The following is a 26063-nucleotide window of genomic DNA, read 5'->3' as shown; positions in this document are numbered from 1 at the left end:
GACCACTGTTGTTTGTGATGAACGTAAATGATTTGGAAGAAGGTGTAGGTGGTCTGATCAGCAAGTTTGCAGATGACACTAAGATTGGTGGAGTAGCAGATAGTGAAGGGGACTGTCAGAGTTTACAGCAGAATATAGATAGACTGGAGAGTTGGGCAGATAAATGGCAGATGGAGTTCAATCCGGGCAAATGTGAGGTGATGCATTTTGGAAGATCTAGTTCAAGGGCGAACTGTACAATAAATGGAAAAGTCCTAGGGAAAATTGATGAACAGAGAGATCTGTGTGTTCAGGTCCATTGCTCCCTGAAGGTGGAAACGCAGATCAATAGGGTGGTCAAGAAGGCATACGGTATGCTTTCCTTCATCGGACGGGGTATTGAGTACAAGAGTTGGCAGGTCATGTTTCAGTTGTATAAGACTTTAGTTCGGCCGCATTTAGAGTACTGTCTACAGTTCTGGTCGCCACATTACCAAAAGATGTAGATGCTTTGGAGAGGGTGCAGAGGAAGTTCACCAGGATGTTGCCTGGTATGGAGGGTGCTAGCTATGAAGAGAGGTTGAGTAGATTAGGATTATTTTCATTAGAAAGACGGAGATTGAGGGGGCACCTGATTGAGGTCTACAAAATCATGAGGGGTATAGACAAGGTGGATAGCAAGAAGGTTTTTCCCAGAGTGGGGGACTCAATTACTAGGGGTCATGAGTTCAAAGTGAGAGGAGGAAAGTTTAAGGGCGATATGTGTGGAAAGTTCTTTACGCAGAGGGTGGTGGGTGCCTGGAACGCGTTGCCAGCGGAAGTAGTAGATGCAGACACAGTAGCGTCTTTTAAGATTTATCTGGACAAGTATATGGATGGCCGGGGAGCAAATGGACACAGATCCTTAGAAAATAGATGACAGGTAAGACAGAGGAACTCGATCGGCGCAGGCTTGGAAGGCCGAAGGGCCTGTTCCTGTGCTGTAATTTTCTTTGTTCTTTGCGTGGGTCTCCTCCGGGTGCTGCGGTTTCCTCCCTCAGTCCAAAGATGTGCAGGCTATGTGGATTGGCCATGCTAAATTGCCCGTAGTGTTCAGGGGTGTGTGGATTATAGGGGGATGGGTCTGGGTGGGATACTGCAAGGGGCAGTGTGGACTTGTTGGGCTGAAGGGCCTGTTTCCACACTCTAGGGAATCTAATCTAATCTAATCTAACTGTATTGCCATGGAAACCCACCTGTTACATGTATAACCTTTAAGGAACAAAATATGTCACATTATCCTACCTAGTATTTAGTTTGATTGCATTAGCCTCGAAAATAGCGAAGCGAGCTATCCCATTCAGAGCAATGTACGATTAAAACCCCAAGGTTTACATTTCGGGAGTCATAGCAGCATTTCATCCCAAGGAAGAAGGGACATACTAAGGGGAGTACATGGTTGATGAGGGAAGTCAGGGTCAGCATATAAGCAAAAAACAAATACAATATGGTGAAAATTAGTGGGATACCAGAAAAATTGGAAAGCCTTTAAAAACCAGTGGAGGCCAGGTAGAAAAGCAATAGGGTGGAGAAGATGAAACGTGAGAGTAAGCTGGCTAGTAGTATAAGCAAAGGTTACAAGAGTTTTCAGATTTATAAGAATGATGCCTGGAATGAAGGGCTTGTTGTATGAGGAACTGTTGAAGACTCTGGGAAGGATGAGGGGGGATGTGATTGAAACTTACAGTTTCAAGGCTTGGATGAATTGGACATTGACAAGGTATTTCCACTTGTAGGAAAGACTAGAACGCAAAGCACAGACTCCAAATGAAGGGACGACCCTTTAGAATTGAGATGACGATAAATGTCTTCAGTCAGAGGGTGGTGAATGTGTAGAACTTATTACCACAGAAGGCTGTAGAGGCCATGTCATTGTGCCTATTGAAGCCACAGATAGATAGGTTCTTTGTATCAGAGATAATGGGAACTGCAGATGCTGGAGAATTCAAGATAATAAAGTGTGAAGCTGGATGAACACAGCAGGCCAAGCAGCATCTCAGGAGCACAAAAGCTGACGTTTTGGGCCTAGACCCTTCATCAGAGAGGGGGATGGGGTGAGGGTCCTGAAATAAATAGGGAGAGAGGGGCAGGCGGACCGAAGATGGAGAGAAAAGAAGTTAGGTGGAGAGGAGAGTATAGGTGGGGAGGTAGGGAGGGGATAAGTCAGTCCAGGGAAGACGGACAGGTCAAGGAGGTGGGCTGAGGTTAGTAGGTAGGAAATGGAGGTGCGGCTTGGGGTGGGAGGAAGGGATGGGTGAGAGAAAGAACAGGTTAGGGAGGCAGAGACAGGCTGGGCTGGTTGTGTGGTGCAGTGGGGGGAGGGGACGAACTGGGCCGGTTTTGGGATGCGGTGGGGGAAGGGGAGATTTTGAAGCTGGTGAAGTCCACATTGATACCATTGGGCTGCAGGGTTCCCAAGCGGAATATAAGTTGCTGTTCTTGCAACCTTCGGGTGGCATCATTGTGGCACTGCAGGAGGCCCATGATGGACATGTCATTCTAAAGAATGGGAGGGGGAGTTAAAATGGTTTGCGACTGGGAGGTGCAGTTGTTTATTGCGAACCGAGCGGAGGTGTTCTGCAAAGCGGTCCCCAAGCCTCCGCTTGGTTTCCCCAATGTAGAGGAAGCCACGCCGAGTACAATGGATACAGTATACCACATTGGCAGATGTGCAGGTGAACCTCTGCTTAATATGGAAAGTCATCTTGGGGCCTGGGATAGGGGTGAGGGAGATAGGTTCTTGACTGGTAAGGAGACCAAGGGTTACTGGGAGAACACTGGTGAATAGGGGTGAGAAACATATCAGCTATAATTGAATGCGGAGCAGACTGTATGTCCAATTGACCTAATTCTGCTCCTGTGCCTTATGATCTTTAAATCCACAGGATTTTGCTAAATACAAATCAAAACATGGAGACTAATAAATTTTAATAGCTGCATTAAAGATACCAAAAATACGATTAACTGTTGCTTAACATCGAAAATGAAATCACAGTTCTTTCGGTTTTATAAAACTAATATCCCAATTAACTTAAGGCCAATACCTTTTTTAAAAAAAATAGAAGGTTTAACTTGTCTGAGATGCTGTTGGCCTGCCATTTACATCCAGCAGCACTGTTCCCTTTAAATCTCTTCTGGTCGTCCTGTAGTTGGGCACCCCCCATTAAACACATCTGACCAAACTCGGAAGTGTAGCCACCTTAGGTGATTCTCCTGATTTTTAATCTTGAATTTTAGGGTTCAACAGGGTTTTAGGATTAAAACTCTCTCACTTGTGCAAGCAGGACGAACAGCTGAACTAAGTTTTCTTCTGGCTATGATCACCCAGGCATAGAGTCGTATGGCATGGAAACAGATCCCTTGGTCCAGCCAGTCCATGTCGACCATAGTCCTAAACTAAACTAGCCCCATGTGCCTGTGCATTCTGGAAAACAAATCAAACTTTTTTTTAATGCATCCTCTCTACTATGAACACGTTCTACCTGTAAAGTGACAAAAACAACTTACAGTATTCCAGCTGTGGTTTACCTAGTGCCTTGTAGTTTTGGCATTATTTCCTATTTTTATTCTCCATTCCATTTGAAATAATGGCCAACATTCCATTTGGCGTCTAAATACCTACTGAACTTGTATAAAAACCAAAAGAACTACAGATGCTGTAAATTGGAAACAAAAACAGAAGTTGCTGGAAAAGCTTAAGAAGTCCGGCAGCATCTGTGAAGAGAAATTAGAGTTAACACTTCAGGTTCACTGACCCTTCCTCAGAACTTGCATGATAGTTTGCATAATTCATGTGTGCGTTCCCCAAATCTCTTCATGCTACAACATTCACAGTTTTTCTCCGTTTAAATAATAATCAGCTTTTCTACTCTTCCTGACAAAATGCAAAACCTTAGATATTTCCATTTTATCTTCCATAAGCCATGTTTTTGCCCACTTACTGAACTTACCAGTATTCCTCTGTCAATCCCTTGTGTCGTCCTACTTGCCTACCCACCTATTTCAGTATCATCTGCAAACATGACTAAATTGCGTTCACTTCCATCGTCCAAGTCGTAGATACTGCAAATGTTGCTGTCCCAGTGTTGACTTCTGTGGCAAACCACTAATTACAAATTGTGATCTTAAGAAGGTTTCTTTTAACCTAATACTTTTCTATTAATTAGGCAATCTTCAGTCCATGCTAACATACTACCTCAATACCTAATGTGATGAAATAGTCTTATGTGTGGTACCTTATCAAATGCTGTTTCAAAATTCAAATATGTTGCATCTACTGGTTCTCCTTTATCCTGTTGTTACTTCAAAGAATTTGAAATGCTTGTCACCCCCTTCATGAAGCCATGCTGACTGTGTTTGAATATATGTATATTTCTAAGTGCTTTGCATCCTTTAAATATTACTAATTTTTTTCTCTAGCCTAAATGATTAATTGCGGAAACATCTGATGGTCACTCAATTTGGCTCTTCAAGATTATATTTCTAGATTAGATTTCCTACAGTGTGGAAACAGGCCCTTCGACCCAACAAGTCCACACCACCCCTTGAAGCATCCCACCCAGACCCATCCCCCTATAACTCACACACCCCTGAACACTACGGGCAATTTAGCATGGCCAATTCACCTAACCTGCACATCTTTGGACTGTGGGAGGAAACCGGAGCACTCGGAGAAAACCCACACAGACACGGGGAGAATGTGCAAACTCCACACAGACAGTCGCCCGAGGCTGGAATTCAACCCGGGTCCCTGGTGCTGTGAGGCTGCAGTGCTAACCACTGAGCCACTGTGCCGCCCTACTTGTGCATCAGCTGAAAATTAAATTCACAGTCTGTATCCCATTAAGCATTTACGTTTTGAGTTTATATTTGCATTAGTGCTGTTTTGTCGCTGTGACTATTATCCCATTTATGAAATTTTATTTTAGCTTTTGGTTGATGCCTGGATTTATGTTGAAGAAGATTGTTCTTGGAAATTTTACGACTGGTCCTGTGGATCCAAAAATGGCAGATGCAATCGATTTCATGGTTGACCGGGTGAGCCAATGATTGAGCAAAAATTACTGTCTAAACACTGATACGTCTGAGTTATGAACTTGAATTATTTGAGCAGTTAATATGCCACAGAAAACAAACATGTGAATGAGAATATCAAGAAAAATAAGACAATCACCAGTGCTGTATGCTGTCATCATCACATCATACAACATTTGAGCAAATGGCAGATCAAACCTAATAAGCCCAGAAAATCCTTGCATTAAATAGATCTAGGTCCTCCATAAAATCACCAGTGTGGAACCTTGTCATTGGGGGAGTATATCATAGAGTCAATGAGGAGGGAGGCTATTCAGCCAATCGAGTCTACAACACCCCTCTGAAGAGCATGTACAAATTTGGCTACAGTTTGTTAGTTTCCTTCCTCCAAATTATCAACATATTGTAAACAGTGTGAACCCAATACTAATCCCTGTGGAAACGCACTAGTTACAGAGCACCAACCTGAAAAAGAACCTCTTATGCCCAATTGCTGTTTCCTGTCCATTGGCCAATTCTCTATCCATGGCAATGTACCACAGTCAACACCACAGGCTCTTTTACTGATGAAAGAGAAAGTCTAGGAACTGCTTAAAACACAGAGCTGTGGGGGCAGAGTCCTTGTGCATGTTTAAGGTTGAGAGGCACAGATTCTTGGTCAGCCGGAGAAACTAAGGGTTATGGAAAAAGTGAAGGAAAGCAGATGTGTGGAACACTGGATCAGCAGTGATTCTATTGGTAGAGCAGGTGGATACCTACTCCTGTTCTTATTTATTATGGTCTTACTTACTCTCCCCACACTTAGGTCTCACAGGAAAAAACAAGATGTACGGACTCTCTACTATTGAATTTTCTCTCCCACCATTACTGCCCTTCTCACAGAGTTCTGCTTTTCTCATTATGAAGGTGCTGACACACAATTTCACACTTTAAGCAGCTCCAATTTCTCTCTCTCCTGCTCCTTATGAATCTGCTATACCAGTGTACTCTCACACTGTTTCAGAAACACAAGCTCCTGCTTTGTCTTGCTCAGCCTGAACTGGCCTGAGGGACTGAATGATAATGGCCTCATAGCACCAGAACTGAGGTTCGAGTCCAGCCTTAAGTGTGTGTGGATTTTGCACACTCTTCCCGTGTATATGCGGGTTTCTACTGGGTGGTCCAGTTTCCTCCCAAAACCCAAAGACGAGTCATGGTAAATTGCCCTGTAGTGTTGAGGAATGTGCAAACTACTTTAGATTAGATTAGATTTAAATTAGATGTAGGATTTATTGTCACGTGTATTCAAGTACAGGGTAAAAGAGTATGGTGAAAAGTGTAGAATGTCACAACAAAGTACCTAGGTACAAAATCTTAGTTACATAAGTAGAAGAATAAAGAACTAAGTCAAAAAGTTCAGCACTACAGACTTCTTAGTAAAGAAGTGGAAAATAAAGCAATTAAGTTAAAATGTCAAACATTACAATCCTTTCTTAAGCCTTGGTCCTACATACACTCCAAACTGGGTTTTCCCCAAGAGGGCTCTCTCTTCCTTAGGCTGGGCATGCTGTGTTGGATTAGCCATGGTAAATGCAAAGTTACAGGGATGGTGTGGGTGGCTGGGTCTGGGTGGTTGAGCTTCGCTGGAATACTGCAGGAAGCCAGAGCCACAGATATTGGCCAGTGAACAGATCCGTGTGTTAAAGTGGCAACCAAGTGAGAGCTCAGGGTCTTTTTTGCAAGTAGAAAGGAGATGTTCTGTGAAGTGGTCACCAGTCTACGCTTTGTTTCCCCAATACAGAGGAAATCACATTGCGAGCAGCGAATGCAGTTGTCTAGATTCTGAGAAGTGCAGGGTAAAGTGCTGCTTTACCTGGGAGGTATGTTTGGGCCCTTGGATGCTGAGGAGGGAGGAGTTAAATGGACAAGTGTTGCACGTTCAGTGGTTACAGGAAAAGTTGCCGTGTGGGGAGGTGTTGGGGTTGAAGGAAGAACGGACCAGGGTGCCCCAGAGGGAACAGTCCCTGTGGAAGGTGGACAAGGGAGAGGAGGGGAATATTTGTCTGGTGGTGGCATCTCGCTGGAGGTGGTGGAATGGCATCTGATGATTTTCTGGATGTGGATGCTGGTGGGATAGTGAGTTGCTGTTGCAGGAGGGAAGAGAAGGGGTGAGGGCACAAGTGCGGGAGATTGGTCAGGCCCGGTTGAGGCCCTGTTGACAACGGAGCTGTGGAATCCTCGTTTGAGGAAGAAGGTGGACATTTCTGAGGCCCTCTTGTTGAAGTTGGCCTCATCTGAACATATATGACGGGGACAGAGGAACTGAGAGAATGGGATGGAGTCTTTACAGGAAGTGGGGTGTGAGCATGTATAGTCCAGGTAGCTGTAGGAGTCAGTGGGTTTATAGTGGATATTAGTGGCCAGTCTATCCCCAGAAATGGAAATAGAAATGTCAACAAAGGGAAGGGAGGAGTCAGAGATAGACTAGGTGAAAGTGAAAGAAGGGTGTAATTGGAAGCGAAATCGATTAACTTTTCCAGTTCCGGACGAAAGAGGGAAATAGCAACAATGGTATCATCAATATGTCAGAGAAAGAGTTGTGGGTGAGGGGGTGTAGTAGGTCTGGAACATGGAATGTTCCACGTACCCCATGAAGAGACAGGCATAACTAGGGCCCGTGCAGGTTTCCATGGCCCATCCCTCTTATGTGAAGAAAATGATAGGAGTTAAAAGAGAAATTGTTGAGGGTGAGGATGAACTTGGCTGAGCAGAGAAGGGTGGTGGTAGATGGGGACGGTTCAAGTCTTTGCTCCAGGAAGAAGTGGAGAGCCCAAAGACCCTCCTGGTGGGGAATGGACATGTAAAGGGATTGCACGTCCAGGGTAAAGAGGAGGCAACTGGAACCTGCAAACTGGAAGTTTTGAAACCAATGGAAGGCGTCAGAGGAATCACACATGTACATGGGCAGGGATTGGATCAGGGGAGAGAAGACTGAGTCAAGATAGGAGCAGGCTGAAACAATGAGTCAGCCTGGACAGTAATGTTTGTAGATTTTTGGAAGGTAATATATCAGAGGTAAAAGTGAACTGTGCAGAGTTGAGTGTCTTATCAGCTTGGAAGCAGTTGCGGGGAGGTCGTTGGATGAAATGGGAATAACATAGTAGATACAATGGTCTGATACGTCATGGTGGGGTCATAGTCCAGGGGAAGATAGGAGTAGGTATCTGAGAGCCGGTGCTCAGCATCTGCAATGTAGAAGTCAGTATGCCAGACATCGACAGCACTACCCTGTGGGAGATCATGTTGGAGAAATGGTGATTGACTCCAAAAAATGCCATGCTGAGAGATCTGAGTGTGCATGTGCATGACACAGAAAAAGGTGGCACGCAAGTACAATCAGTAAATAAGAAGGCAAATGGAATTTTGTCCTTTGTCACTATGGGGTTGGATTAAAAATAGAGAAGTCTTGTTACAACTTTGCAGAATATTGGTGATGCTCAATCTGAACTCCTGTGGATCATTTTGCTCCCTGCATTTAAAAAAGGACACACTGACATTTATTGTTGTTCAAAAGAGATTCACTAGACTGACACCTTAGGTTAATAAGTTAATATATCAAGAACAGCTAAACAGGTTAGGTTTTTGTTCATTAGAGTTTTGAAGAATGAGTGATGATCTTATTAAAACATGAAGATTCTGAGGGGCCTGACAGATATTGAGAAGATGTTTCCACCAGTGGGGGAGTTTGAAATTAAGGGGTCGCTTTCTGAGGAAGGGTCACTAGACTCGAAAGTTAACTCCAATTTTTTTCTTCACAGATGCTGCTAGAACTCTTCCAGCGACTTCTGTTTTTGTAAGGGACATAGTTATTGAATAAAGGAACATTTGTTTAAAACTGGGTGCAAAGGAACTATTTTTCTCACGGAAGGTAGTGATTATTGGGAATTCTCTACCCCAGAGAGTTGGTCAGGCTAGATCACTGCTAGTATTTTAAATTGGAGGTAGGTAGACTTTTGAAATATTGGCGTGTTGGCATCCATGCTGATCTGGCACTAAAGAGGGGCTAAAGCCTGGGGCAGATTAATCCTGATCTTGTTGAATGGTGGGCCAGACATGAGGGGTTGAGTGGCCTTCTGCTCCTCATTCTTATGTCATGCATTGAGAACATGGCTGATCTGTATCTTGATCTATACTGGTATCAATTCAGTTTCTCTTTTATGCTATTGTTTATCAATAATCTATATATTTCCATTTTTAACTTATTACTGCTTTTCGTGGCAGAATGCTGAACACGTCTGTCACCTTTTGTTTAAAAAGTATTGCTTAACTTGCCTTCTAAGCAAAATGATTTTGATGTTGATACCCTCAGCATAATAAATTGCTTATTTGTTTTTTTTTAATCTGATCAGTTCATTTTTAAAAATTCAAAAACTTTGGTCACACCTCCGTAAGTGTCTGTATTTTGATTCGTATTGTAGAATCATGACTGCTCAGGAAGCCATCTTGTGCATTCACTGTGTTGGCTGTATGGTAGAATATCCATAAAAATGTACAGGAATCTGAGCTAGCCCTAAAGCTAACTTTTATATCCTGTCATCTGTTAGAGTCTCCAGTGTTCTTTTGATCACTGACTGAGTAGGAATTTTTCTCATTTTTGACTCCTGCTTTTGGCACATATTATAAGCATTTTCTGAATTATACTTGGCCTGCTTGACCAGGTTATATAAGTTAACCTCCTTTGGCATCTGGTCCAAGGCCAGAATTTGAACCTGGAGCCGCTGGCTCAGAGGAAGGGATGCTAACCCCAGTGCATTAAGACCTGTCTTTGAACTATGGAGTCCTCTACATAAGTGATTCTCGTAAATGTGTCAGGCAAAGGAGATTTACCAAGATGTAAGATATGAAGAAAGACTGAATGGAATCATAGGGATCTACCGCACAGAAATAGACCCTTTGGCCTATCATTACCATTACTGATCAAAACTAATCACTACTACTCTAATCTCTTTTTGGTGTGTAGATAGATTAGATGAGGAGCAGGAGATTTAGAAAGGATGTGAGGAATACACTTTTCAATCTGAGGGTGGTGGAAATCTGGAATTTACTGCCCCTAGCAATGGTAGAGGCAGAAGCCCTGATAGCATTCAAGTACTTTGGTATATACTTACGATGCCAAGTCATGCAAGGCTATGGACCAAGTGCTGGAAAATGGAATTAGAATAGTTAGGTACTTGTTTATAACTAGGACAAACTTGATAGACTGAAGGGCCTTTTTCTGCTTAGTAGATTTCTATGACCCTGTGACCTAACTGCCCTAGTATTTTTTAACAAGCCATCAAATGATCAGTAGAACATAGAAAAGTACAGGCCCTTCGGCCCACAATGTTGTGCCGTGGATTACTCCTAATCCAAAAATAAAATAACCTAACCTACATTCCCCTCAATTCACTGCTGTTCATGTGCATGTCCAGCAGTCACTTAAATGGCACTAATGACTCCGCTTCCACGACTACCACTGGCAAAATATTCCATGCACTGTCAACTCTCTGGGTGAAGAACCACCCTCTGACGTCTCCTCTATACATTCCTCCTAACACCTTAAAACTATGACCGCTCGTGGCAGTCAATCCTGCCCTGGGGAAAAGTCTCTGCTATCGACTCTATCCATGCCTCTCATTACTTTGTGCACCTCGATCAGGTCACCTCGCTTCCTCCTTCTCTCCAGAGAGAAAAGTCCGATCTCAGTCACCCTCTCCTCGTAAGACAAGCCCTCCAGTCCAGGCAGCATCCTGGTAAACCTCCTTTGCACCCTCTCCAAAGCCTCCACATCTTTCCTATAATAGGGTGACCAGAACTGGACACAATATTCCAAGTGTGGTCTCATCAAGGTTTTGTAGAGCTGCAGCAAAACCTCGTATGTAGTTAGCATGTAATACAGGATGCACAAAGAATTCAAAATTTGAACTCCAGATCTTTTAGCCTTACTTAATATTATTATTGCATGAATTCTAATTTTTCTCTTTTGTGTGGAATGACAGTTGGAGAGTTTAGGACAGGGTGAATTGGCCTCTCGTCTCACTTTAAACTGCCAGAATTCCTATGTAGAGCCTCACAAGATCAAAGAAGTTCCTGTAACCATAATGGATGTAAGTATGTGCTTATGTTGATTTTCTGTTTCTAAGAACCCCCCCCCAACCTCGTGAAGTTAAACATTTGTTAATGAATTAACTAATTAATCTGAAGTTTGATAAATGTTAGTTTTCTCTTTCATGCTTTACTTTTACGGAAGGCTTATCCTTTTCTATAACCATTATGATAGCTAGACTTAAAGTCACTTACTCCCCCACTTATGCTTCCATTACCTGCCCTGCCTTATTACCCAAAAGAAGGTCAAGTTTTGCTCCTTCTCTTGTAGGCACATCCATATATTGGTAAAGAAAATTTTCTGAAACGCATTTGACAAATTCTTCACATTCAAAACCTTTAACACTATAGTAGCTCCAGTCAATGTTTCAAAAATTAAAATCCCCCATTATTACTTCCTTATTATACTTGCATATATTTGAAATCTCGCTACACATTTGTTTCTCAATTTTACACTTATTATTGGGGGGGGCCTATACAATCCCATCAAGGTGTATTTTCCTTTCTTATTTGTAATTTCTATCCCAATAATTTCACTGCACACTTTTCCAGAAATATCTCCTCTAGTTACAGCAGTAATGTATTCCTTAATCAAAAAACCCACCCGGCCCCCTTTCTTGCCTCCCTTCCTATAGCATCTAAAACCCAGAACATTGAGTTGTCAGTCTGGTCCATTTCTCAGCCAATGATGTCCCAATCCCAATCCCATGTTCTTAAACATGCTCTGATTTCATCAGCTTTACCTGTAAGACCCCTGCGTTGAAATAAATGCAGTTTAGTTCTTCAGAGTTGCTTTCATACTTTGACTCTGTTGTTTTTCTTTTCTAATTGATGTGTTGTCTTCACATTCAGAACCTTCCCCAGCAACCTTTCTATTTACACTGCTACTTAGAATTCCTCCACTTCTCCCTCTTTATCAGTATAAAGTGTGCCTTAATGGAACGAGCAAATCTCTCTGCTAGGATATTGGTCCCTTTCCAACACGGATTAGGCCCATCCTTTTTGAACGGATCTTTTCTATCACAAAAGACATGCCAATTGTCCGAAAACATGAATCCCTGAAGAATACACTAGTTGTTCAGCCGTTGATTTATCTCCTCTTTATCCTTTTGTTCCTTCCTTTATTCGAGTTTGACATTGGGAGTAAACCAGGGATTACTACTTTTGAGATTCTATTTTTTAGTCTCGTATTTCTTTAAATTCACTCCGTACTGCTTTAATCTTTTCCCTAAAAATGTCATTCCTACCAATGTGTACAATAATTTACGGCTTCTCAATCTCACCTTTTTAACAATATGTACAAAGTGTTTAGAGCCATCCTTAATCCTAGCACCAGAAAAGCAACAAATCATCCTAAATTTACACTCACTGCCACAGAATCATTTGTCTTTTCCCCTGATAGGAGCGTCGCTTTTAACAGTAATTCTGTTAAGTTTTGTCAAACGCTGCTTAACATAAAAATCATTTCAAGTAACCAATAACTGCCCACCCCTTCCATTTTCCTCTGTGAGATTATCCTCTTCAACTGTTCCAAAAACTAAATATCTATCTGTTAGAGGAATAGCCACTGGAAACATTTGAACTATCTTCTTACCTTTCATGACACTCACCCGTTTATCTTGCAGATCCTGCTGTGTATAACTTTGCTAAATCTACTAGCTATTGCATTCTGTATCTCATCCATGCCCTTAATAGCATTAAGCTTTTAAAAAAAATGAACCTCCAATAACACCTGATATATAAAATGAATTGTCTTTCATTAGCTACAGAAAATAATGTTAAAATGGAAAAAAGCAGGAAAAATTAAACATATAAAACTTAAGTAAAATCAATCATTTAACTGATTAACTGAATAACAATGGTTTCTCTTCAATAAATTCCTTGAAGAAAAAAGAATCCTCTCCAGAGCTGACCATGTGTAGGTCTTCCTGAAATAAAAATACAACTCCTTATTTTAAAAAAAGCTGTTCGGCATTTCAAAAAAAAACTTTTGCAATGAAAAATACCCCTTTAAAATGCGTGTAGTTTTCTTTAAACTTAGTAACGTAGAATCAAAAAAACCTCAGCCGTTCACTACAGACTCTTGAAAAGGTGGTTGTTAAAAAAAATCTGTTTGAGAAAGAATTTTTTTTTTGTTTGTTTTTGCTTCTTTTAATGTTAGTGAAAGAAATGAATAAAAATCTTATATTAGTGAAACTGTAATAACTGCAATAAAACAATAATAAATCTTTAACGAAGCCTGCAAGACCCATGCTGCCTCCTAGAACTCTACTTTGAGGAGGTAACACGTGATGGAGGGTAGAGCAGTGGGTGTTGTCCAAATGGATTTTAGTGAGGCTTTAGACAAGGTCCCTTATAGTCGGCTCATCCAGAAGATTAAGATGCATGGGATACAAGGTGACTTGGCCACGTGGGTTCAGAATTGGCTTGCCAGTAGAAGACAGAGGGTAATGGTGTAAGCATTTTTCCTGGCTGGAGGTCTGTGACTAGTGGCGTTTCTCAGGGGTCCATGCTGTTACTTCTGCTGTTTGAGATATATAAATGACTTTGAATGCATAGATGGGTGAGTTAGTAAGTTTAAGATGACATAAAGATCAGTGGAGTTGTGGATATTGTAGAAGGTTGTCAAGGACACAGCAAGATAGTGATCAGTTGCAGATATGGATGGAAAAAAGTCTTTATAAACAACAATGGGATTTCAAGTCATAGTCACACAGCACAAAACAGACGCTTCAGCCCAACTTGCCCATGCAGACCTGGTTTCCCAAACTAAACTAGTCCCAATTGCCTGCATTTGGCCCATATCCCTCTGTGCCCTTCTTGTCCATGTACCTGTCCAAATGTCTTTTGAATGTTGTAATTGTATACGCCTCCTCCTCTTAACCTGGCAGCTCATTCCACGTACGCACCAGCCTCTCTGTGAGAAAGTTACCTCTCAGGTCTCTTTTAAACTTCTCCCCTCTCACCTTAAACTGAATGATAGGGCTGTAATAGTAGGGAATTTTAACTTTCCAATTGTAGACTGGGACTGCCATTATGTTAAAGGCATGGATGGAGGTAAATTATTAAGTGCAGATAGAAAACCTGCTGAACTTGCCAGCAACTTTTGTTTTTGTTTCTGATTTAAATCATCTGCAGTTCTTTTGGTTTTTATTTAAGGAGCAAATCTTGACTTTTTTTGGGAAATAAGACAGGGCAAGCAACTGAAGTGTCAGTGAGGGTGCACTTTGGGGCCAACGATAGTAATTTAATTAGTTGTAAAATGACTATGGAAGAGGATAGACTTGATCTTGAAGTTCTAAATTGGAATAAACCAATTTTAACAGTTTTAGGCAAGAACTTTTAAAAGTTGATAGGGAGAGGCTATTCACATATAAAAGCGTGGTTAGAAATTGGGAGGCCTTCAAAAATGAGAATTCAGAGGCAGCATGTTCCTATTAGTGTGAAGGGAAGGCTGATAGATGTAGGGAGTGCTGGATAACTAGAGAAATTGAAGCTCTGGTCAAGAAAAAGGAGGCATATGGCAGGTCTAGACAGTGTGGGATCAAGTGAATCCCTTGAGGGATATAAGGTTAGGATGAGTATACTCAAAAGAGAAATCAGGAGGGCAAAAAGGGACATGAGATAATTTTGGCAAATAGGGATAAGGAGAATCCAAAGAAATTCTATAAATACTTTAAGGGCAGAAAAGTAATTAGGGAGGTGGGGCCCCTAAAGATCAACAAGGCCTGTGTGGAACCGCAGAAGATGGCTGAGATAATAAACGAGTATTTTATGTCAGTAGCTACTATGGAGAAGCATATAGAAGCTAGAGAACTTGGAGAAATACATAGTGATATCTTGAAATGTGTCCATTTTGCGGAGGAGGTGGTGCTGGATGCCTTAAAATACAGTAAATCTCCAGTCCTGATCAGTTGAATCCAAGACCTTTATGGGAAGCTAGGGATGTGATTGCTGAGCCCCTTGCTGAGATATTTGTATTATCGATAGTCACAGGTGAGGTGCCAGAAAAATGGAGAGTGGCTAACATGGTGCCATTATTTAAGAAAGATGATAAGGAAAAGCCAGGGAACTATAGACTGGTGAGCCTGACATCAGTGTTGGATAAGTTGTTGGACGGGATTCTGAGGGACAGGATCTACATGTATTTGGAAGGGCAAGGGCTCATTAGCGATAGTTAACATGACTTTATGGATGGGAAATCATGCCTCACTAACTTGATTGAGTATATGAAGAGGTGACAAAGAAGATTTATGAAGGTAGAATGGTGGACGTTATCTATAAGGACTTTAATGAGGTGTTTGACAAGGTTCTGTATGGTAGACTGGTTAGCAAGGTCAGATCACAGAGAATCCAGGAAGAGCTAGCCAATTGGATACAAAATTTGCCTGAAGGTAAGAGACAGAGGGTGGTGACAGAGGGTTGTTTTTCAGATTGGAAGCCTGTGACTAGCGGTGTGCCGCAAGGATCAATGCTGGGTCCACTGCTTTTTATCATTTATAAAAATGATTTGGATGTGAGAATAGGAAAAATGGTTAGTAAGTTTGCAGATGACACCGAAATTAGAGTTCTGGTGGATAGTGAAGAAGGTTATCTCAGAATACAACAGGATATTGATCAGGTGGACCTAAAAGTTTAATTTAAATAAATGAGGTGTTGCATTTTGGCAAAGCACTCCAGGGTGGGACTTAATGGTCTGGTCCTGGGGATTGTTGCTGAACAAAGACACCTTGGAGTGCAGGTCCATAATTCCTTGAAGGTGGAGTCACAGGCAGACAGGTGGTGTCATGAAGAAGACATTTGGTACACTTGCCCTTATTGGTCAGTGCTTTGAGTATAGCAGTTGGGAGGTCATATTACAGCTAGAACATTGGTTAGGCCACTTTTGGAATACTGCATCGAATTCTGGTCTCCCTGCTATAGGAAAGATATTGTTAAACTTGAAAGGCTGCAGAAAAGATTTACAAGGATGTTCCCAGGGTTGGAGGGTTTGAGCTATCGGGCATAGCTGAATAGGCTAGAGCTATTTTCCCTGGAGCATTGGAGACTGAGGGTTAACCTTGTAGAAACTTTTTAAATCATGACTGGCATGGATAGACTGAATAGCCAAGGTCTTGTCCCCAGGGTACGGGAATCCAAAACTATAGGGCATTGTTTTAAGGTGAGAGGGGAAAGATTTGAAAGGAACCTAAGGAGCATTTTTTTTTCATTTAGAGATCGGTGCTTGAATGGAATGTGCTGCCAGAGGAGGTGGTGGAGGCTGATATGTAACAACAGTTAAAGGACATCTAGTACATGAAAAGGAAGGGTTTAGGAGCATATGGGCCAAATGCAGGCGAATGGGGTTAGACTAATTTAGGATATCTGGTTGGCATGGACAAGCTGGACCAAAGGATCTGTTTCCGTGCTGTACAACTGTTTAACTCTAGTTTTGGACCTGGGAAAAAATTTTGGCTGTTCACCTTAAGTACGCCCCTCATGATTTTACAAACCTCCGTAAAGTCACCCCTCAGCTTCATATGCTCGGGGGCAAAAATTTCACAACCTATCCAGCTTCTCCTTATAACTCAAACCTTCCAGTCTCAGTAACATCCTTGTAAATCTTTCACCAAACCTTCTCATTATACAAGTAAACAACTGCAGTCATATATCATCATTTTATTACATCAGGTTGGCCAAAGGACATCACAGTCAATTAAATGCTTTTGAAGTGCAATTCTTCTAAGCGCTGCAGCTAGTTTCTGAACTGTGATCATCTCTTTTTCACATCATGGAAGAATAAATCCTGAGGGAGAGAACCCCAATCATAGAATAATGCCACTTGGAAAACCAGTTGGCTGCCCATGCCTCTGCTGGTTCATTGGCAGAGCTTTTCAGTGAGTCACTTTCCCCACATGCTGCAAATTTTTCTTCAAATATTTATCCAGTTCTCTGAAAATTATTGAATGTGGTTCCATACCCTGCAGTCTAAATTTGCTCATGATAGAAAGAGAGGTAGAAAGGTAAGTTGTAAAAAAGGCAAGATTGCTGCAGAAGAATGTCATTAGTTCAAGTGAGAGAAAACCTGGAAATTTGAGTATAATGTGTAATTTTTTAATGGAAAACAGAATAAATATGAAATATGTTATTAAAAGGTTAGACCAAGATGAGATGACATTTTTATCTCAGACACAGAATCTTTGAAAATCTCTTCCTGAAAAGATGGTGGAATGCAGATTTCTTGAATAATTTTAAACGAGTGGTACATACTTGTTGAACAATGGTATGAAAAGCTTTCAGAAATGATCAGAATTGCAGATTAAATGCTTCAATCAGATCAGCCATGATCTTATTGACTGATGGAGCAGGCTTTAGGTTTAATGGCGTACTGCTCCTTGTTTGTATATTTATTCCAAATCAGAATATCTAATCGTAATCACATTGCTATATTTGTGTGCGCAAATTAGTTATCTCAGTTAAGAAAGACTACCATGTACTTATTGCAAAGATGCTACACAAATACAAGTCATTTTATTAAATCATTTTTAGCTATAATTTGTGGATGAGAGTTCTGTTGTTACCTTGTTTCAGGTTTTTGATCACAGTGCACTTTCTCAGGAAGCCAAAGAAGAAATGTATAAATTATATCCAAATGCGAGACGAGCTCATCTTAAAACTGGTGGCAATTTTCCCTATTTGTGTCGGAGTGCTGAGGTTAACCTTTATGTACAGGTGAAATTGAAGAGTTTTTATTACCTTGTACTTGATTCAAGGACACTGCATAGAGCTTGGGCTTTTAAGTATTTATTAACGGGATGTGAGCGTCTGTATTTATTGCATAACCTCAGTTTCCTTTGAGGAGTTGGATGGTCAATGCCTTCAGCCACTGTTCCTCCGTAGTGCTGTCAGGGAAGGAATTCCAGGAATTTGATCCGGGGCGGTTTAGTGTAGCATTTCTTTGGGATCTATGTGGTGCAAATGTAACTTAATTGTTAATCAGCTCAAACTTGGATGTTGCTTGGAATCTTTTGCACATGTTTCCTTATTTGAGGATTGTGAATAGAAGTGAACATTGCAGTTGTCTTCAGACATACACAGTGAAGCATAAATTTCCTGTGCTTTTACCTATCTACTTACTCTGCATGTATAAATTATTCAAGAAGGAAGCAAATGATAAACCAGGAAACTACAGGCTAACCTTAGTGGTGGGGCAAATATTGGAATTCTGTGGGAAGAGGCAGGGATTAATGAAGAACAGTAGGCATGGTTTTGTTGAGAAAATGTTGTGCCTGACCAACTTGGTTGACTTTTTTGAAGAGGTGCTCAGGCGAGTAGATGAGGTCAATGTTTTTGATGGAGTCTACTTGGACTTCATCAAGGCATTTTGAAAACATCCTCCATGGGAGACTGACAAAAAAAAAGAACATGAGATTCAAGGAAATTTGCCAAATTGTATCAACAATCAGCTGAATGGCATGAGGCAGAGAGTAATAGATGAGGGGTGTTTTTCCCACTAGAGGTCTGTGTTCAATGGTGTTTGGCCAGGGTCATGTTGCGACCCTTGCTGTTTATATAAATATATATGTTAATATATAAATGTGCAATAAATTTGTATAAATGTCGGAGGGTTGATCAGTAAATTCACAGGTGATACAAAGATTGATGAGGTGGTAAATAGTGAGAAGGATTACCTTGGATTATGGGTAGATATATATGGACTAGTCAGGTGGTCTGTTCGAGCTCAGTCCAAACAAATAAACATCGAGGGCCGAAGGGCCTGTTCTGCCTGTATTGTTCTAAATGCAAGGTGTTGCATTTGGGCACAACAGATAAGGCAAGAGAATACGTGATGAACAGTAGGAACCTGGGAAGCACCAAGGATCAGAGGGACATATGTGTACCTGTGCTGGGGGACATTTTGTGTGCATGTACATCAGCCCCTTAAGGTATCAGGACAAATGGATAAAGTAGTTAAGAAGGCATATGGGATGCTTGCCTTTATTAGCTGTGGAACAGAGTCTAAAAGTGGGCAGGTTATGCTAGACCTATATAAAATGTTGGTTACTCCTTAACTAGTGTATTGTGTGCAATTCTGGAATCCACATTATAGGAAGGATGTGATTGCCATCAGACAGTCTGACAGAGATTTACCAGGATGCTGCCTGGGCTTGAAGATTTCTGTTATCAAGAGAGATTGAACAGACTGGGGTTGTTTTCCTTAGAACAGTGTTGATTGTGAGGGAACATTATTGGGATGTATAAAATTAAGAGGGACATAGGGTAAACGGGAAGAAACCTTCCTTTTGGTGGAGGGATCAATGAGCAGGGGCCATAATAAGGGGTGTAGGAGGTTTTTAACCCAAGGATGGTGGGAATATAGAACTCACCTGGAAGGGTGCTAAAGGCAGAAATGCCCATAACATTTAAGAAATGTTTAAACATGCACTTCTGAATTAGAATAATTGTTACTGACCGGCTCAGACAGTCTCTGCCTTTCTCTCCCGCTCCATCAGACCCTCCCAAACTCTATCCTTTCATGCTCAATCCTTTACTCAATCTCACATTTGCCTTTGCCCCCTATTCCTTGCTGTTGATCTCCTCCAACCTCTTGCTGGTCCATAACCCAATTCTACACCCAGTTATAAAGCTTGTCTGCATTTCCCATGTTCAAATTTGTACTTAATGGAAATATTGGAATTTACAACTGTTTAAATTAATTCAAGTATGGAGTTTTTGCTTAATGGTTTGTTGATTGCTAAAGTAAATTGACCTAGTAATGATGCTGTACTTCGAAAGATTTAAACCTTATGCTTATTTTCAGATCCACCTGCGACAGTTCCATGGTACACGATATGCTGCAATTGACCCAGCAATGGTGAGCGCTGAAGAACTTGAGGTACACAAAGCCAGGTTTGAAAATGGGAATGAAGAAGATCTTTGACTTTCTCCCTTGACAAAAAGAGTAAGCTTCCACAAGATGGCATTGAAGTGCGAACTCTCAAGTGTTGGCAACAGAGTACCTGTTTTTAAAAAAGTTTTGTGGCTGAACAAATGAGAGGTTTACCTGATTACTTTTGTTCTTTAATTCTAATGAATTTAATTCCCACAAGATCTTTTGTCTAAAACCTTCCCCAATGGCTTCTCTAATTAAAGATTTAGAATCTAAACTATAGCTAAATAACCGACACCGTAAGTCTCCTTGCATTGCCTCTTAGGTCAGTCCTGTTTTATTAAATACCCTCTTATTTTAATTCATTTGTCGACCAGTTAAGTATTTCAAGCACAATTTACCTGTGGTCTAATCACTTCATGTCCACTTGATTTTGAATTAGTTGGTAAATGATAATGTGCCTGACGTATTGCATTTATTTTAGTCATTTATTTACCATAATTTGTTTTGAAATTCATATAAATAACTGTTTAAAAAACCTTTTTATAATGTGTGTTTATTAATTTGACTTTAATTCACCAGTGAATCTGTTTGCAGTTCCTGCAAATATAAAGCTGAAAATTTGTTGTGTTTGACTTTTACTTTAAGAATTATAGTTTAGAATGCAAATACTGTGTGTTATGTAAACATATTGTTGAATGTGCTTACTTTAAAGTGGCAGTTTGTGTCAGATATTTGCCTTGGGAGAGAATAACTCACTAAAGTCAGGAAGCAGCTATCAAGAATATACGCTGAAGATTACGCTATTAATGTGTTTTATTGCATTCTGTGAATGAAATGCATATCTAGCCTGCAAATGAATAGAATTTAAAACATGTTCGAAAAATGTCTTTGGGGGCTGAGCCCCTCTTACCAGAGGTTTTTACATCAGTGCATTATGCTGATTAATAAATTTGATTGTTTAAACATGGAATGTTGTTCAAGATGTTAATTGTAAAGCAGCATCATTTGATACCAACTGGAAGTTGAGTGATGAATGCTTTGGAGAAGTGTGGAACTAATGGAGGGCTTGTTAGAGTTGGGGTGAGGGAGGGTTTGAGGCTCAGGCAGGGTTGAGGAGGGTTGTGAATGAAAGAAGGGGCGGAGAATAGGGGATGAAGGATAAAAAGAGATTGCAGGGCATTTGAGGGCGAGGCAGTGAATTTGTGAACTAACGTGGAATTTCAGGGAGGAATGGGAATGTGAAGACGTAGAGGTTTTGGGTCATGGAAGGGTTGCTTGGTGGGAGAGGTTGGATAAAGGGAATGGGAGAAGGTTGAATGGGTGGAGGGAAAGAGTACTTACCCTGCGTCAGGGTTGGGGAAGTCATTTGGGAGGGGTGATGTTTGTTGTGGTGGGGAGGCAAACCTGGAAAGGTGGTACTGCCAGAAGGAAATTCTAAATCAGCCTAACAACGTGTTGATTTCTCAGACCACATTGAAAAATAAATTTTCCAGAAATACTAAATGAATAACAGACTTTACGACTACCTGTGATTAAAACTTGTCACAAATGTTCATAGCTTTGAAAATGAAGCTTTGTCACTTGCAACCATCTTCTGCCTTTGGATTTCGCCCATGTGCATAATTTTTCCAGCTCTACTTTCTGCTTTGCCCATGTTCAGTACCTTCATTTGAAACACACACTATTAAATTGCATACATACAGAATGATACATTTTAGTTTGAAACATTAATTGTCCCCATCTGCAATGCAGATGATAGCAATGTCAAGTGTTATCAAGTGATGTGCATGTATGTGTTGGCGATTAACAGTATCGAACCTTAATTACAATCATGATCCTCTGAAAATGAGACATAAAGCATGCATAGGTTCTAAGGGTCTGAATTAGTTGTGAATTTGTAATTTAGTTTTAAATAGGCTCCTTAAGTGTGTCTCAACAAAATGCACAACTCATTTAGAATGTTACCAGCATCATATATGAAGCCCAGCCGTGAACACAGTGACGTACTGCTATCCAGGAGCTGGCCATCACAGTACACAAAGTGAGAAGGAAATGAGAATGAAGAGTTTCTGTGGGCAGATAGATGACACACGTGACACAAAAATAAGTGGAAAGGCAAATGGCGAGGGTGACTCAAACAATCTGCAGAGGGATATAGACAAGAGTGGGGAAAAATGTGGCAGATGGAATATAATGTGGGAAAATGTGAGGTTGTGCTCTTTGACAGGAACAGTAGGGGAGATGAGTATCATTTTAATGGAGAAAGACTGCAGAAAGTGGAATTTGGGAGTCCTCTTTGTAGGGAGTTGTAGTCTCAGCAATCAGTAATCCTGCCGAAACTCTCAGGCAGCCAGGTTCTGACACTGAACTTAATTTAGAGGGTGTGACATGAAAAGGGCGGTGGATAGGTGTTTCAGGGCAAAGAATTTCTGCATTTATTAAATGCAAAGGCAAGTATATCACAAGAAATAAAGAGGCAAAAGTGATAAACGGGGAAATAGCACTAGGGTGAATAAAATACAAGAGATAAAGAGGCAAGTTCAATGAGTTATTAACTAAACACGAGCTAATTACTATCCGAAACTAAACAATAGTTGCACACACAGACACTTCAGTCGGACTTTCTGACCTTGAGGTGCCCTGCACAGTCACCAGCCCAACTTCCCTCCCTGCTAGCTCAGTTGGATACTTTGGATCTCGAGGAAATAAATGAGAATAAACACGATTTTGAAATGCAGCTGGCCATTCCCACTTGCCATACCCGGTGCTTCACTGAAGACTTCGGATGATGTAGGCCTTCAGTCTGGTTTGAGAATTTGGGTTTTCTTACTTTGTGGTGGCTCTCTGAGCCTGTTTTCACCTCAGGCTGTGTCTGAGACCTTGTCAGTCATGTCGGTGGTTTTCGGGGGTCGTTGGTCGTCTGATCTGCTGGTCGTGGTCAGTTGCTGTTGGTTCCCCTGGTATGGAACAGCCCTGTGTTCATAGGAATCAGGGAGATAGCTGTGCAGATAGTTCCTGGGGAGAGTAGCAGTCTGAGATCCCTCTTCTGTTGGTAACTGTGGGGATGGCTCTTCTCTCATTTGGTCACTCAGATCAGGGCTAGCAGTTACACAGACTGTATGCTGTGTTATCACCGCACAAATCTGTGTTCTCCATCGTGTTTCTGTTGTCCCTTTGTAGTGAATTGGCTTCCTGATAATTTAGAATAGGTGTAAATGTGTTTTTATTAAGTGGAATGTCCAGTATTTCTGCAAATGAATATCAATTGAAGTTGAATGTGTTGGTACCTCGGAAGAGTCCAAGATGTCTGAGATGGTTCCCTTAGGTCTGGTTCATCGTTCCTTCAGAGCTAAGGCATGAATAGGATTTCTAACTGAGCCATGGTTCCAGACAGCTATCCCCATGATTGCATATTCCAGAGCACAGCCCAGCTGCCTTTCTTTTTGTTTTAAAAGTTCTGTTAAAAATCCAGGGATTTTGGTCCAGTATTCTAAACCACAGAAATTTTTGCTCACTCCCGCTTTGATACTCTACGTTCTAGAATATCACTCTGGGTGAGTAAAAATCAACGATACCCAAAAGCCAACTCCCCAGATTTCCTAACCCCACACACACTTATTTTCTCCCTCCAAGACTGTGCATGCCCCCCTGAACATTCTCCCCGTGTCTGCGTGGGTTTCCTCAGGGTGCTCCAGTTACCTCCCACAGTCCAAACGTGCAGGCTAGGTGAATTGGCCAAGTTGTATTGCTTGTAGTGTTCAGGATTGTGTTGGATTAGGTGGGTTATAGGGGGATGGATATGGATGGGATGCTGTGAGGGTCAGTGTGGTCTTGTTGGGCTGAAGGACCTGTTTCCACACTGTCGGGATTCTATGAAGACATGACAAAGTCCCACATAAGGGATCAATGTGCAAGTTTAAAGCGCATGGGATGAGGGAAAGTATATTGAGATGGATAGAAAACTGGTTGGCAGAAATATAAAGTAGGAATTAATGTGTCCTTTTCAAATTGGCAGGCAATAATTAGTGGGGTGCCACAGGAATCATTGCTGGGACGCCCAGCTATTCGCAATACTTATTAATGATTTGGAAGAGGGAACAAAATGTAACATCTCAAAGTTTACAGATGGTACTAGCTGTGCGGGAGGGTAAACTGACGATGCAAAGATCCTTCACGATCTTGAAAGGTTGGGTGAGTGGGCAAATCAATGGCAGATGCAGTATAATTTGGATAATAGTGAGGTTATTCACTTTGGAAGCAAAAGCAAGGAGGCAGATTACTACCGGAATGGCTGCAAATTAGGAGAAGTGAGTACGCAGTGGGACCTGGGTGTCCTTGTGCACCAGTCACTGAAGGTAAGCATGCAGGTGCAGCAGGCGGTAAAGAAGTGAAATGGTATGTTGGTCTTCATTGCGAAAGGTTTTAAATACAGGAGCAGGGATGTGTTGTTGCGTTTATACAGGACATTGGTGAGACCACGCCAAGAATATTGTGTGCAGTTTCGGTCTCCTTTTCTGAGGAAGCATGCTGTTGGTCTCAAGGGAATGCAGTGAAGGTTAACCATGCTGATTCCAGGGGTGGTGGGTCTGACGTATGATGAAAGATTGACAAGTTTGGGATTGTTTTCGCTGGAGTTCAGACAAATGATGGGGGAGGTGGTATTTCAAAGAGACTTATAAAGTTCTAACAGGACTGGACAAGGTAGTTGCAGGAAAAATATTCCTTTTGATGGGTGTGTTCAGAACCAGGGGTCACAGTATGAGGATTCAGGGTAAACCATTTAAGATGGAGACGAGGAGACATTTCTTCACCTGTTAACTGGTGGGTCAGTGGAATTCATTATCACAGGAAGTAGTTGATGTCAAAACATTGACTGTATTCAAGAGGTGACTAGATATAGAGCTTAGGGTGAATTGGATCAAAGGTTACGGGGAGAAAGCAAGATTAGGCTATTGAGTTGGATGATCAGCCATTATTGAGATGAATGGCAGAGCAGGCACAAAGGGCCGAATGGCGGCACCCTCTTCCTGTTTCTTATTTTTCTATGTTTCTATGTCGATGGTTCTATTGCATGTTCAGGTGGATGAAAAATGGGCAAAGGTTCATCAAGTTATACCTGGTGGGCTGTAGAAAGGAGGTATTACAGGTACCAGAAGGAGATCGTTTGGGAATAAGAAAATCTCAAGCCAAAATAACAAAAAAAAAATTGGCATTGGATTGCATAAAATGTTGAGATAACAAGGTGTAGAGCTGGATGAACACTGCAGGCCAAGCAGCATCAGAGGAGCAGGAAGACTGACATTTCAGGCCTAGACCCTTCTTCAGAAAGATCTAAGCCCGAAACGTCAGCCTTCCTGCTGCTTTGATGCTGCTTGGCCTGCTGTGTTCATCCAGCTCTGACCTTGTTATCTCTGATTCTCCAGCATCTGCAGTTCCTACTATCTCTTGCATAAATCTAGTTGAATTTTGCTAGGATGTGTCACACGTCAGGTAACACAAAAACCTCAGGCAGTGATAAAACCAGTACCATTAATTCAAGCCTTTGAGGATCTTTTTACGAGACGCTTAATTGATTGTGTAGGACACTTCCCTAAAGCAAAAAAAGGGAATCAATGTTTGTTGACCATAAGTGATGTGTCTGTGAGATTTCCAGAGGCAATCTATTATGCAATCTCACAGCTAAAAGGATTGTAGAAAGGTTACTCAATTTTTTTTATCTAGCTGCAAACCCCCACTGAGATGCATTCAGATCAAGGATTAAAATTTGCATCAAATTTATTGAAGGGTTTGGATAGTGTAGGAGTAAAATAATTTAAATCATCTGTGCACCGTCCAGAATCTGAGGGTCCATTAGAACAGTGGTATCAAACTTTATAGACCTTCAACATGGACTTGAGAGTATCTAGAGGATTGGGATAAGGAAATTCAGTTTGTTCTTTTTGCAACAATGGATGCATCTGCTGAACGTGCTAAACTTAATCTATTTGAATTAGTTTTTGGACATGAGGTGGGAAGA

The 26063-nt window shown here is 41.4% G+C and overlaps 1 protein-coding gene across 10 annotated transcripts in view; it reads left to right on the top strand.

Moving 5' to 3' along the window:
* spg21 (SPG21 abhydrolase domain containing, maspardin) overlaps positions 1–26063 on the top strand; it is a 107296-nt gene that overhangs the window by 57459 nt on the left and 23774 nt on the right. For 7 of the 10 annotated variants that reach the window (XM_048563131.2, XM_048563133.2, XM_048563129.2 and 4 more), the window contains 4 exons: positions 4947–5055; positions 11070–11177; positions 17746–17886; positions 19976–21017. In XM_048563131.2, the coding sequence (XP_048419088.1) occupies positions 4947–5055; positions 11070–11177; positions 17746–17886; positions 19976–20095 (478 nt within the window). In that variant the 3' untranslated portion in view covers positions 20096–21017. Of the gene's footprint in view, positions 1–4946; positions 5056–11069; positions 11178–17745; positions 17887–19975; positions 21018–26063 lie in introns of those variants that run through there. The other 3 variants (XM_059639225.1, XM_059639224.1, XM_059639227.1) reach the window with 2 other exon arrangements.

The sequence above is a fragment of the Stegostoma tigrinum genome, chromosome 33 (genome assembly GCF_030684315.1).
Source record: "Stegostoma tigrinum isolate sSteTig4 chromosome 33, sSteTig4.hap1, whole genome shotgun sequence".
NCBI lineage: Eukaryota > Metazoa > Chordata > Chondrichthyes > Orectolobiformes > Stegostomatidae > Stegostoma > Stegostoma tigrinum.
This window is presented reverse-complemented; position numbering and strand designations above follow the sequence as displayed.